General features: G+C 34.7%; 1 protein-coding gene across 1 annotated transcript in view; it reads left to right on the top strand.

Moving 5' to 3' along the window:
- Positions 1-9,219, top strand: part of LOC107745781 (adherens junction-associated protein 1-like) — a 54,988-nt gene extending 45,769 nt beyond the window's left edge. Inside the window, exons 3-6 of the mRNA XM_016559764.1 lie at positions 1,214-1,301; positions 2,732-2,974; positions 5,673-5,795; positions 8,629-9,219. Of these exons, the coding sequence (XP_016415250.1) occupies positions 1,214-1,301; positions 2,732-2,974; positions 5,673-5,745 (404 nt within the window). The 3' untranslated portion in view covers positions 5,746-5,795; positions 8,629-9,219. The remainder of the gene's footprint in view (positions 1-1,213; positions 1,302-2,731; positions 2,975-5,672; positions 5,796-8,628) is intronic.
- Positions 9,220-13,465: the final 4,246 nt, after the last annotated feature.

Here is a 13,465-nt window from a genome sequence, read left to right as displayed (position 1 = left end):
TATTTACTATATTTGGGGAAACTGATACTTTTAAAAAAAAAAAAAAAAAAAAAAGAACAGGACAAAATCTAGTAATTTTATGGACATTTCCATTAACCCTAAAATACAACCCAATGAAGTGCAAAATTCAAGGTAAAACACCTAAATTCCTTCATAAATTAATACAGTACATTGTCCCCTATTTTTATGGATTTTTTTCCCCCAGTGAAGATAACATTATAACTTACACGGGAAATCAGTCCATGTTGCTCTGTCGCATGTTGAGGTTGACACTTAGCCCCATGTGAAGCTACTGTGCGAGGTGAGGTAAGGTTAACTAGTGTTATAACTCTGAAATGGTTATGTGAATAAATTAACGCTGGAACAGTGGAACTCCCATGGCTGTCGCTAGGCCATTTTTAGGGGGGCTATATATACATTTCATTTGAAAACGGCGACAGACTTCGATCGGCTCCTCCCCATCTTTCAGCTCGTTCTTTATCAATCTGCAGAGTATGGCGGCGCTTAGGCTATTCTTATTATTATACCCTCACTGGTGTCTGAGCTCCCCTAAAATGAAAATCTTAGAATCGCCCCGGGAACTCCCTAAATTCCGGCAAACTAACCACTCACATGCCAAGCTGTGCAGCATTCTCATGTTCCAGAAACCCAGATACTTTAATATGGATGCTGCTGTTCCTCACAGACCCGCACACAAACACTTTAATATTGATGGGGAAATCCATAAAATTGCTTCCTTCACTCTTATCAGCTCCAGCAAGAAATGGAAGTCGTGGTACTCTTTATATCTAAGAGTTTGTAACTGTGGCTCCCCGTTGGGTTTAATTTCTATCCATTCGGGAGTGACGGAGTGAGAAAGACAGCGTAGCTCATAGTTCTTGTGACACTCTTTATTCTGGAACAGAGAGTTCTTGTTCTGCATTAATTGTTGTTTGCTGACCTTTTGCCAGCTGGTATGCTTGCCATCTTCTCCCAGTCAAGCTGTTTCATGCTCCAGACTTTGTGAAATGGTCAAATGAATGATTAAATTACTGTAACGTGGCAGACGGGGCTTAGAAGAAGCTACGCTGGCATAGATAGAGCAGTACATGTTAAGATGCAGTATCAGTGTTATTGCAATTGCAATTAAATACCTTACAAAAGGCACTGGCGCTCACATTAGTTGCCATGGAGACATTGATAACTGTGCTGTCTTTGTTTTTTCTCTTCTTAGGTCTGGCTGTTCACCAGATCATCACCATCACTGTGTCCCTCATCATGATCGTTGCAGCCTTGATCACGACTCTAGTCCTTAAAAACTGGTAGGAAACATTCTTTTCTTTCAGCACCTTGTCAGTGACTTCTGTCTGTGTTCCTCCTGTTTGTCTCTCCCTATTCCTGTCCCTCTGTCTGTTTATTATCTGTACTTCTCTATCACTCTGTCTGTCAATGTGGACAGTGACCCCTTATTGCACCCAGCAATCTGGACACTCGTACACAATAGCTTTTTTCCCAAACCTGTTGAGCTTCCTCTGTAGGCAGTGTTTTAAGACACCTAAGATACCTTCTTTTGGAATTCTATGAATCTTCTGCAGAGAGAGCCATACCAGAGTGCATTGCAACATGAATGTGGGAGCTATATATATATTTTTTGGTCACAAAGTAAGTGTTCATTCAATTATAAAATTATTTCTAAAAATGGTTAATTATAAAAATAATGCTAATATAAATGCAAATAATTAAAAATAATTTTAAAAATAATATTTAGAAACTAAAACGTTCATTAACCAAGATTCAACAAATACTGAAAATCACTTCAGAAAAATGGTAGTAATAATAATAATAATATATTTTTAAAATAATTAGAAAAATACTTTTTTTTTCTAACAGATGCAAGAGAAATGTTCATTATTCAAGATTGATTCAAAACTGAAGATTATTCATAAAAAAGTTTGGTAACAAAAATAATATTAATACAATGTTAATAATTAAAAATAATTAAATAATTAAAAACTCAAGTGTTCATTATCCAAGATACTCCCAATCAATTGGTAGTAGTAGTAGTAGTAATAATAATAATAATAATAATAATAATAATAACAATAATAATTAATTATTTAAGAGAAAAGTTAATTATTCAAGATTTATTAAATACTGAAAAATATTTCTAAAAAATGTTAATAAAAATAATACTAATAAAATGTTAGTTAAATAAAAAATATTTAAAAAAATATTTTAAAAAAAACAATTATTAAAAACTGAAATGTTCATTATTCAAGATACAGCAGAAAAAAATTGGTATTAATAATTTTTAAAATGAAAAAAAAAAAAAATAGAAACTTACTGTTTTACAGATACAAGAGAAGTGTTCATTATTCAAGAATAAAAATTAAAATAACATCACCAAAAGTAATCATTAGAAACATACTATTTGACCCCAAATTTGTGTGTTCTATTTATGCTAGATTATCGAGTTGATCTTCACAAGTTGTTACACTGAAATCAGCTTTTGTTGAGTCATTTTGCTGCACTTTGTTGCCTATGTAGAGCATTTCAGATCAGTCATTTATGAGGTACCATTTCGATCAGAATGCCTATTTAGAAAAGACACAGCGAGGAGGCTCACTAGGTTTCGAACAGAGCTAAATTTGTCTGTGTCTGCCTCCCCAGTCCATGTTAAATGTAGGACAGACACAGCGGTTCAAGGTATGATTTTATGTTGGCTTTGTGAATTTGGTGCGTGTTTTTGTAGTTGTGCGCAGTCCGGGAATGGCCGACACAGCAGCCATCAGAGAAAGATCAACCAACAAGAGGAGAGCTGTCAAAACCTGACCGACTTCACGCCCGCCCGCGTGCCCAGTAAGGTGGACATCTTCACCGCCTACAATGACAGTTTACAGTGCTCACACGAGTGCGTGCGGGCCGGCATACCGGTGTACACGGATGAGATGATCCAGCACACACCCATCTACAAGACCTCCTACAATGGAAACAGGCAAGGGTCCAAGATTAATATATATTCTGTAGAAAAAACTGGGCTGGATGTTGCTGTTGCTGACCAAGTAGTTTGGACAGCGAAGAGACTGCACTGACAGCCCTGTCCATACATTCTGACAGGGTTTGGCTTCCTCATAGCTTAGAGTAGGTTTAGTGCTGTCAGAAATAATGTTCATGCTAAAAATCTTGAACACTGGACCAAAGCAGAGCAGAAGAAACATTATGCACAAATGTATAAGATGCTGTTTAAAGTGCACATCACATTTGACCCTGGCTGTTTGCCATTTTTCCGTTTTTTTTTTCAACTAAGGGGCCATTTACACGACACCGTTTTCAACTAAAAATGGAAAAAAACTTTTTTTTTATCTGTCTTGGCTGTTCATTTACATGACAATGGCACTTTGAACAGCGCCTGAAAACGCAAACTTTTGAAAACGGGTTTCAAAGTGCACGTTTTTGAAAATGATACCAGTATTGTCTCTGTGTAAACTATAAAAACACAAAATGATGACGAAAAAAAAAAACATGAAAAAATAAAAAATGTGAAATGTTTCTTTACAAAGTGACATCTCTAACTGCTGGCCTGGTATGCATAATACAGTGTTTTAGTCATTTTCACGGATCCATGTGAACAGGGATCATTTTGATCAAGTTTGATCCAGCAAAACTTTTCAAAAATGCAAAGGAAAACTTTTCTGTTTTGTTGTAAATCATTGTCGTGTAAATGTACCCTAAAGTTCACAATAGTCAACAATTTGACTAGTCATCTCAGGTTACCTAATTTATTTATGTTTTATATATATATAAATCAATTGAGTCACCTGAGATGAATATATTTAAAAAAAAAAAAAAAAATTTTTTTACAGTGCAATCTCAGAAAAAATGGTACAAAGATGTTACTGGGCTGGCACCCTGAGGTAAAAAAATCTAAACATTACATCTTTTGTACCATTTTTACCCCTAAACGTTATATATAAGTACCTTAGAGGTACATATTAGTATCTTAACCTTTTCACGCATGAGATTAAAATATTCGAACTGACCCTCACTATCAGTGAGTTTGTTATTTTGTCGCATTATAATTTCCGTGGCGACACGTCATGCTTGGCACGTGAAACACTGCAGCCACAATAGCGCTGTATGACAGATGTATCGCTTTTATTTCGTTTTTCATGTTTAATTCAAAATATTTACAAACTTGTTAACTGTGTCATAAACTGATATTCCTATTCTCAAATACGTGAAAGTGAATGTGTTTTGTCATTTACAAACCTTTATTATGATCTTGTTAGTTGATCTATAACACGTGATTGGCGTTAGTTGCACAGCAATTCAGAGAAACATACTTTATCTGTCGGATTTACAACACATAAATTCATCCATTTCTCGCGAAATACATGAAAGTAAGTGATTGGTGAACTGGAAGAATAGAGAGACCTTTATTCACCGCGGTCCCCCCTCAAGTGCTGCCCTGCCTACATAATGCGTATCCAATATGAATAAAGCACTTCGTCAAATTATAATTGAATGGATTGTTATTACTCCTTCCATAGACATCAGTGTGTATTTTACAAACAATATATGTATTGTTTTTCTAGTAGTTATGTCTATTTAATGTCTGAAACTTAAAATAAACATTATGTGGTTGAAAACACTGCATAATTGTAATATATGACAAGCGCAGATTGCATCCATCACTGGCTCAGCTCCAGCCAAAGCGCGAAAGCACATTTGAATCTGGCAGTTATGTGACGTTACTGTACATTCTAAATCCCATATGTGTGACCGTACTCCCAGGGGCACAGAAATAACGATCCCACATGCGGGACTGTATCGCTCAAGTGATTAAAATTACATATTTGTGCCTACAGTGTAAGTGCAGAGTTGTGTACCTTTTTCTGAACTGTTCTTAAGCTGAGAGACAGTTTCCATGTTAAAACATTCTTAGAGAAGTTGCATCTTTAAATTCATCCACTATAATGCACCACCACTACAGCCATTCACAAGCAGACAGACTCTCTGGCAGTTGCATCATGCCTCATGCTGTTTTTTCATGAAGTTATGAGTTACTTTTGACATATTTATGACAGCTTGTCAAGTTAATAGTTCAACTTTAAATGTCAGAGGTCTTAAAACCCCTGCATTCTGTTCCATTTAAACTGTTTTTGAATGCAAGAGTATGTCTTCATTTAAAAAAAATATATATATTTTTTATATATATATTTTATATATATATATATATATTTTATATATTTTATAAAAATATATATTTTTTTTTTACCATTCTTAAAGTGTTGCTTTTAACATGTTTTTCTCTGCTACAATCTTCAATAATAGAATAATTTAACCTTTAATGTGCATTTTGGAAATAACCAGTTTAATCTGCCAGAGAGTCATTATTTTTCAGATAAGTATGTTGTGACAGTTGTTTAGTCTTGTTTTTTGTCCTTCCATTGCCCTGGTCTTTACAAAAGACTGAGTATGAGCTTTAAATTGTATGAATAATTTCAGTGCAGCTTCATTTAATACTGTATGCTTCAGAATACAAAAGCCTAGATGAGAGGGTTTAGAGGAAATGTAACTGTGGGTGCTTTGTTTGTGATATAATGCACATAAAAAAGAGGCTTGAATCAGGGAGTTGGACAGAAGTGCTTATATCTGCAGGACTGAAGAGCTGATCTGTCTGTCTATTCCAGACCGTCGCCCACTGAAAGGCAGCTAATCCCTGTGGCCTTTGTGTCTGAGAAATGGTTTGAGATCTCCTGTTGAGGCCCCTTTACTACCTTTGGGTTGAGCCCACGTCTTCAATTTGTGCCCTGGTACGTACTGTATTTCATATGACTCTGAAGTCCACATGGTGTAATTCTGACATGGTTTTCCAGTGCTTGTGTACTTACTAGAAAATCACAGTTCCTCAGGGTTCAACACAAATATTTCACTAGCCATAGAATTGAAATGAGTTGCAGACATGTGGCTCATATCTTTTAAAAATTGTGCTGAAACAGAATTTACACCAACAGCAGAGATATAGTGTGACATGAAAATACTAATATAATGGTAACACTTGTATCATAAACTAACAATGAACATTTTTTATAGAAATAATTGGTGACAATTTCACATAATGAGCAATGCATTTGTTACAGTATTTATTTTTCAAACAATACATTTGTTACAGTATTTATTAATCTTTAACGGTAGTTAAAAAATACAACTGTTCACTGTCAGTTCATGTTAGCTCAGGTCCATTAAATAAAATTAACAGATACAACTTTTGATTTTAATATTGTATTAGTCAGTGTTATTTTACTATCATGAGATAATATGGTTGTTTCTATTAATAGTCTGAACTATATATTCTGTTTCTATTTTAATTGTTGTTAAAGATTTAGTTATTTCTGTGTGTGTTTGTCATTTTTATTGTATGTTTTTTAAAATGTATACATAGTTTTTTTTATTTTTTTTTATTGAATGTTTAGTTTTTTTAATTGTAGTACATCAAGTTAACTAAATGAAAAGGAAAAATGTTTCTTTGGGAACTAGCTGAATTAAATAAATTTAAGTTTTGTATATTTTATTTTATTTCAGTTAACATTTATTTTATTTAAAGTAACAGATTTTTTATGGTTTTAGTTTTAATTAACTATAATAACCCTCATATTAGTAAATACTGACTTTAACATTCATTAAGAACAAAATGCAGAAGTAGATTAGAAGCAGAAGTTTTTCAATTGTTTGTTCATGTTAACTAATAATGACAAATGGAACCTATTGTAAAGTGTTATCAATTACTTAATCTAGGTTAATGTTAATTTCTATATGCACTAATATATTTGTGACCCTGGACTACGTTTTCTACGTTTATTTACACTTTGATTTGAACGAAAACAGCATATCCGTGTGGTGCGGCTGACACAGAACAGTATCTGAGGGTGCAAAAAATCAAAATACTGAGAAAATCGCCTTTAAAGGGTTACTCCACTCATAAAATGCCCTTTTATGCCAAAAATCATTAGGATATTAAGTAAAGATCATGTTCCATGAAGATATTTTGTAAATTTCCTACCGTAAATATATCAAAACTTAATTTTTGATTAGTAATATGCATTGCTAAGAACTTCATTTGGACAACTTTAAAGGGTTATTCCACCCCAAAATGAAATTTTTGTCATTAATCACTTACCCCCAATGTCGTTCCAAACCTGTAAAAGCTTCGTTCGTCTTCGGAACACAATTTAAGATATTTTGGATGAAAACCGGGAGGCTTGTGACTGTCCCATTGACTGCCAAATAAATAACACTGTCAAGGCCCAGAAAAATACGAAAGACATTGTCAAAATAGTCCATCTGCCATCAGTGGTTCAATCTGAATTTTATGAAGCGATGAGAATACTTTTTGTACGCAAAGAAAACAAAAATAACGACTTTATTCAACTATTCGTCTCCTCCGTGTCACCGTAGCGCCATTTTGGAGAGTATCCATTGAACATAAACTGCGTATACTGTTCTACTTGTCTGTGTCAGCCACACCACACGGATACGTTTTCACACACACACACACACTCTCTCACACACACACACACACACACACACAGTTTGATTGCATAAGCAGCACATAATAAAGCTGCTCATTTCCTCTGAAAATGAAAACGCTGATTTGCTGGAGAGACAGACGGGACTTTATCTCCCATGGCAACCGACATGTGACGAAATATCAGACACACTTTACCTGCACTGATGGTCTGACCGGCGTTTGCATCAACACGGAAATACATATACATAAATGCATGCTAGTTTATCAAAATATTCTAAATGCAGAGATGGAAAACACTTGTGTAGCACATGCAGAAAAGCAAGCACACATCAGTTTCTGAAGTCATCAGTCATTCTGTCTGCTTGTGTGAAACCGTTTCTGATGTGCAGCAGATTGTGTTACACATGATGCTGGTCAGTGAGTGCACTTCATAGGCCGCACATGTTGGCCTTTGACCTCCTGGAATCTGGCAGACGTTTGTCAGTGTGTGTGTGTGTGTGTGTGTGTGTGTGTGTTCGGGGAAAACACGTCTAAAGATATTTGAAATACTGAGTATATCTGAAACGATGAAGACTTTAGCTGGAGAAGATGAAGTGTTCTCTCATGGGAGAAACACGTTATTATTTAAAGCAGCTGCAATTATTTCTGTCCTAACTTATAAAGTCTGGTGAAATTATTTAAGATTCAAATATGGGAAAAATCTAAATATTGAGAAAATCATCTTTAAAGTTGTCCAAATGAAGTTCTTAGCAATGCATATTACTAATCAAAAATTAAGTTTTGATATATTTACGGTAGGAAATTTACAAAATATCTACATGGAACATGATCTTTACTTAATATCCTAATGATTTTTGGCATAAAAGAAAAATCAATCATTTTGACCAATACAATGTTTTTTTGGCTATTGCTAAAAATATACCCCAGCGACTTAAGACGTCCAGGGTCACATTTGTTGACATTTAAAGTTGTATAAAGTAACATGTAAGTTAAATCATAATTTTTTCTTACTTTTAGAGTAGTTTATTTACAAAGTTACACTATCAGTTCTTATTCTATTTAAAAAGTCAATTTAATATTTAAATACTTAAATTGAATCTTTTCAATTTATCTTTCAGGATCTCATTGGAAAACCTGTGAATCAAACACAAAAGACTAAAACACAATAAAGCAAAACAAAACCACAAGAACAACAACGACAAGCAATTAAAGAGACGGGAAGTGAGACGATCAGGCAGTTTTGTACAAATGTTGGATCTCTCTAGAAGTGGACTGAAGATGTTTATTTTTCTAGACTGATGCAGTGCTATGGATACCACTCCCAAATTATTTTCCATAGACATGTGATCATTTTAGAGATGATATACCTAGAGCTGATATATTATATACGTGTATTACTGCACATGTGGGTGTGCTGGAGTGGAGAGGCCATGGGACGCTCTCTGACACGATACGTCTGCTTGTGTGGAGAAAAGACTCTCCTGAACTTTGTGCCAATAATGCCATTATGTGCCACTACATATATAGATAGGACGCGTTCAGTTTTGTGGAAAATTACAGACACATCAAGTCATTTCAGTGACCGTCTCCCAATATCAATCTGTCATCCGTTTTTGTATAAAAAGTATGAATATGTATTTGAAATAGCTGAGTAAAACGTGTTACAAATGTCCAAAAAATATTTATATGGAGCACTACTCATTTAGAGGGGGGAAAAAAAATGAACCCAGTGAGGAATAGTATACCCAGGTTTTTAATTTCACTACATTGTTACTAGGCCCCGTTTTAAAGGAATAGTCTCTATTTTTATACAAACGAGGTTACTTATGAGTCAGACAGACCCAATTCAACTGGACTCTTGGGACTGTTAATCTGTGAGCGGAGGTTTAATGAAATGTTGAAGTTTTTTTAAAAAGCTATCAAACAATGTGGAAGCCAGATTCAGTATTCATTTAAAGCTTATTTGATTTGCCAAAGCCATACGTCAGATGCTTGTTGAGTTTCCTTTTTTTTTTAATCACTGATGAGAAATTACATGTACGGGTTAATCATGTTTACGGACTCACAGATCCTCAGAGAGGTGTTTGATTTCCGTGAATTACCAGACAACTGTTAGTTTGTGGGTCGAGCCTAAATAACACAATCAATTATCTATTAAAACATTACAAAATAGCTAATAAACCTCCTCTACGTTTTAATAACAAAGCTTAATTTGAATAAATCACCAGACAGTTATCAGCCTTGTGCATAGACTCATAAAGGAAAAAATATTGTGTTTATTTCCGTGCCTAGTATTTTGTGCCAACTTGATTTCATTTGTTTACTTCTATATTTAAATCCCTTTCATTGTGTGCTACGATTCAATTTAAGCTAATAGTTTATAATTTATAGTTTTTCACAGTTTGATTTATTTGAGCAGAACTAACTAAAAGGCTAATATTCCATCATCAGAAACAGAAAAGTCTAGTGCCAATCGTTTTAATATAATCAGAAATGCAGTAATATACAAACAGCATGAAACTTGCCAATCAGTTTCATTTATTGATAAAGTCAGCAGGAACAAATAACACTTTGGATTAGCGTGTGAGTGTGTGTAAGAGAGAATGTGTGTGTGTGTGTGATCGCAACACTACTTAAGCATCACTAGACCAAAGAGCTCCGCTGTGGGTAGCAGTATGTAAACAGACTAGGACAGTTATTCTGTACATGATGGGTAAAGAAAATAAGAGGGAGGATAACTATTATTTTATCCCAAAACAGATGTTTAATGGTTACAATTACATATTGTACAAAGGCAAACACTGTGAACGAGGAAAATAGTTGTTTCCAAACGTCTTGGAGTAAATTTAAACAGGTTTTCAGATGTTACTCAAAATGTTTAGAACCAGTAGAGAATTGTGATTCCTGTTTTCATCCTTGGAAGACAGCAATTCATATTAAGTTATGTCAACTCTTTTCTTTTTTTTTCTCCACAATTGTCTATAAATGACCAATTTAAGAGATCATGTGAACCACACTGGCCAATCATGTTGAGTATTTAGAAAGTTACTAATTATATACTGGAACACTAAAGCTCTGTATTATGTACATGTGTATATGTGTTTTCTATATATTTACCTCTATTCTATCTTGTGATTTTTAAAAAATCCTTTTTATCACAATATCAGTGGATAAGTTTGAAAAAGATTTTTGTTTACATTGCATAATTCGCTGCAGACATTACAGACAGACAAATATACACTGATGTTGTGCCAAGCCTCAAAAACACTGTTGTTTCTGCTGTAGCTGTAGTGCTCCTAATAATTAGGAAATTCCAGGAATTACTAGGAAACTTCATGGGATAAGATGCATTAAAGACATTTTGCAGGTTTCAAGAGTGAGTAAGGTTTTTTTTTTTTTTTTTACGTCCAAATAAGTGCTAAACGGGACTCTTTGAAAAAACACTTCAGGTGTTTTGTCATTCTCTTGCTCCCAGAGAATGAAAATGGCTCCAAACCATCTCAATCGACAGCTCAATAAACTGAACGTCAATTAAAAAAAATAAATAAATCTGAACAGACGACTGGCCTGTGTGACTGCTGGCAAAGGAGGAGAAGATTTGTGCTGTGAGTCTGATAAACATGTCTGGAGTTTGACTTGAGTGTGGAATGTTGATTTGTTCTTCAGTCTTGACACAAAGCTCAGAATCAGTTGAACGAAAATCTGCTGAATAAAAGGTTAATTGACTTTGTGCTAAGCCCCGCCTTAAAACACTACTGACCAATCCTACTGGACCTTACCAACCGTTTGCCATATCATAAGACAAGCTTATGGAAGCATGTTTAGATAGTTTTAAATGCAATTTTATAGAAAGTATCTTTAAAGAAAAAATTTGAGGATAACAATAATTTTCATTTCATCCCCCGTAATTTTACTACAAGTCATGCTTTTTATGTAGATTTGCTAATTTCTGTAATGGTGTGTGCACACCAAAACCAAAGCGAAGTCATAAATTTCAGGGTGCCCGCAGATGGCTACAATAATGCTCTCCTCCATTTTCTGATACAGCCGGATGTGTCAAACCAGACGTGCCAATAAGCTCTTCACTGATTGGATTGCGCCACAACATGTCATGCGTATTTCCCGCTCGAGCTGAAATTTTTAAACTTGAGGCGAATATCGCTAGGGTTGGGAATCGAAAATCGATTCCAACTCCAGAATTGGATACTTAAGGTCAGGAATCGGATACTTTTTAGCCATGCTTTTTTTCCATCTGTGAAGACCCGATTCTGCGATCTGCCAGGACCTTCCTCGCTATTCTAAGCGCTCTAGTGTTTTGCTACACTTGTGATCAGCAAGTAACAGCTAAGTATAATATTTGTGATAAGCTAACATGTTGCAAGAGTGGTGTCACCACCAACATGACAAAGCACTTTAATTAAACAGATCGTTAAAGATCTCGAACACTATTCAAACACCAACGTGATCTTAATCCTAAATGACAATCCTTTGACCTGTGCGATCACAACGGTGTGATCAACTCTCTGTTCGTCCCTGTGATTTTAACATTAAAATCTCTGTTCGCGCTGCCGCTGACCTAAAGAGAGCAGCTGTCATGTGTATGTCACAAAGAATCTTTTCAACTGCACAGTATCGTTATTTCTGTGTTACAATCATTCAAATAATCACAGAAGTACGGGGATAAAAGCTTATAGTTTGAATATAAACACTGATGTGTAAAGTAGCGATTAAAATAGAGTAAATCACCTTTTGAAAGTAATTTGATGTTTCAAATAAAGATTTATCGATTACGTTGTTACGCCAGTAGGTGGCGAAAAGGAGCTGTTAAAAATGCATTTGTCTTTGAATCATTCATTCAAGAGATTCATTCAAAAACACTGATTCATCCAATAATGAAAATAGTAAATCTTAAGTGAGTCATTGAATCATTCATTTATAAATTACGTGATATTTGTTTTAAAAAATCACATGTAATTTATGAATTGAAAAAAAAAAAAAAGAAATTTATCCAGAATTGTGCAGCTCTATTTTGCACACAAACAACTCTTAATCGATTCCAGTTTTTATTTAGCCTGCTGATTTTTGTTCATGGTATTCAGTTTCAACTAAATGTTTTGCAAAAAGAGACACAGAATAAATATGTTTGATATCTAAATGTTTGAATAAATTTTTTTTTAACCGCATTGGAATCGAAACTGGGAACCGATAAGAATCGGAATCGATAAGCAGAATCGGAATCGGAATTGATCGAATTCAAATGATACCCAACCCTAAATATCGCACATTTGCAGCAATTGCGAATTCAAGTCTATTTGCCTCTTTGCGTTGACTTTGTATGTAGGCTAATATACTCGCGCAAATAATTAAATTCGCTTTTGGTGTGCACACACACCATAAGGCTTGTCTAAGTGAACAACAGTAACCATTGGGGCGGAGCTTAGGGAACTGACAATTGACCATTTTTATCATCTGTGCGTTACACCTGAATGTGCTTTCTCATTCATTTCGAGTCTATCAGAACTTTCTCTGAATGAAACCTGCTGAATCCAGTGCAATATGATGTTTTTTTATATGACAAATGCATCTAAATCAGAGCCCTCCTCGTTATTGACATGTAAATTACATACTGCTTATTGTAAAGGCTTATTTTGTTGTCATGTGTTGTATTTTTTTGTTTTCATGTGGTACTATACTCAGGCATCATCTATCTATGAACGTGTTCTTTTATAAATGTCAATTATCTAATGTTTACGGACACAAATCTTTGTTGGCTTCAGTTCTGTTCATTTTTTTCTTTCTTTTTTTGTACTTTTTTTATTTTATTAAGTAACGCATATTTCCAGAGTCACATTTCATGATGACAGGTTTCATATGGTGCAGAACGTACTCCTAAACGTCCCCCCCAAAAGCCCATGGCTGTCAGGAGAGATTACGCCAAATTCCTCCTTGTGTGAC

This window comes from Sinocyclocheilus rhinocerous, unplaced genomic scaffold (genome assembly GCF_001515625.1).
Source record: "Sinocyclocheilus rhinocerous isolate Xijiao unplaced genomic scaffold, SAMN03320098_v1.1 scaffold558, whole genome shotgun sequence".
In the NCBI taxonomy this organism is placed as follows: Eukaryota; Metazoa; Chordata; class Actinopteri; order Cypriniformes; family Cyprinidae; genus Sinocyclocheilus; species Sinocyclocheilus rhinocerous.
This window is presented reverse-complemented; position numbering and strand designations above follow the sequence as displayed.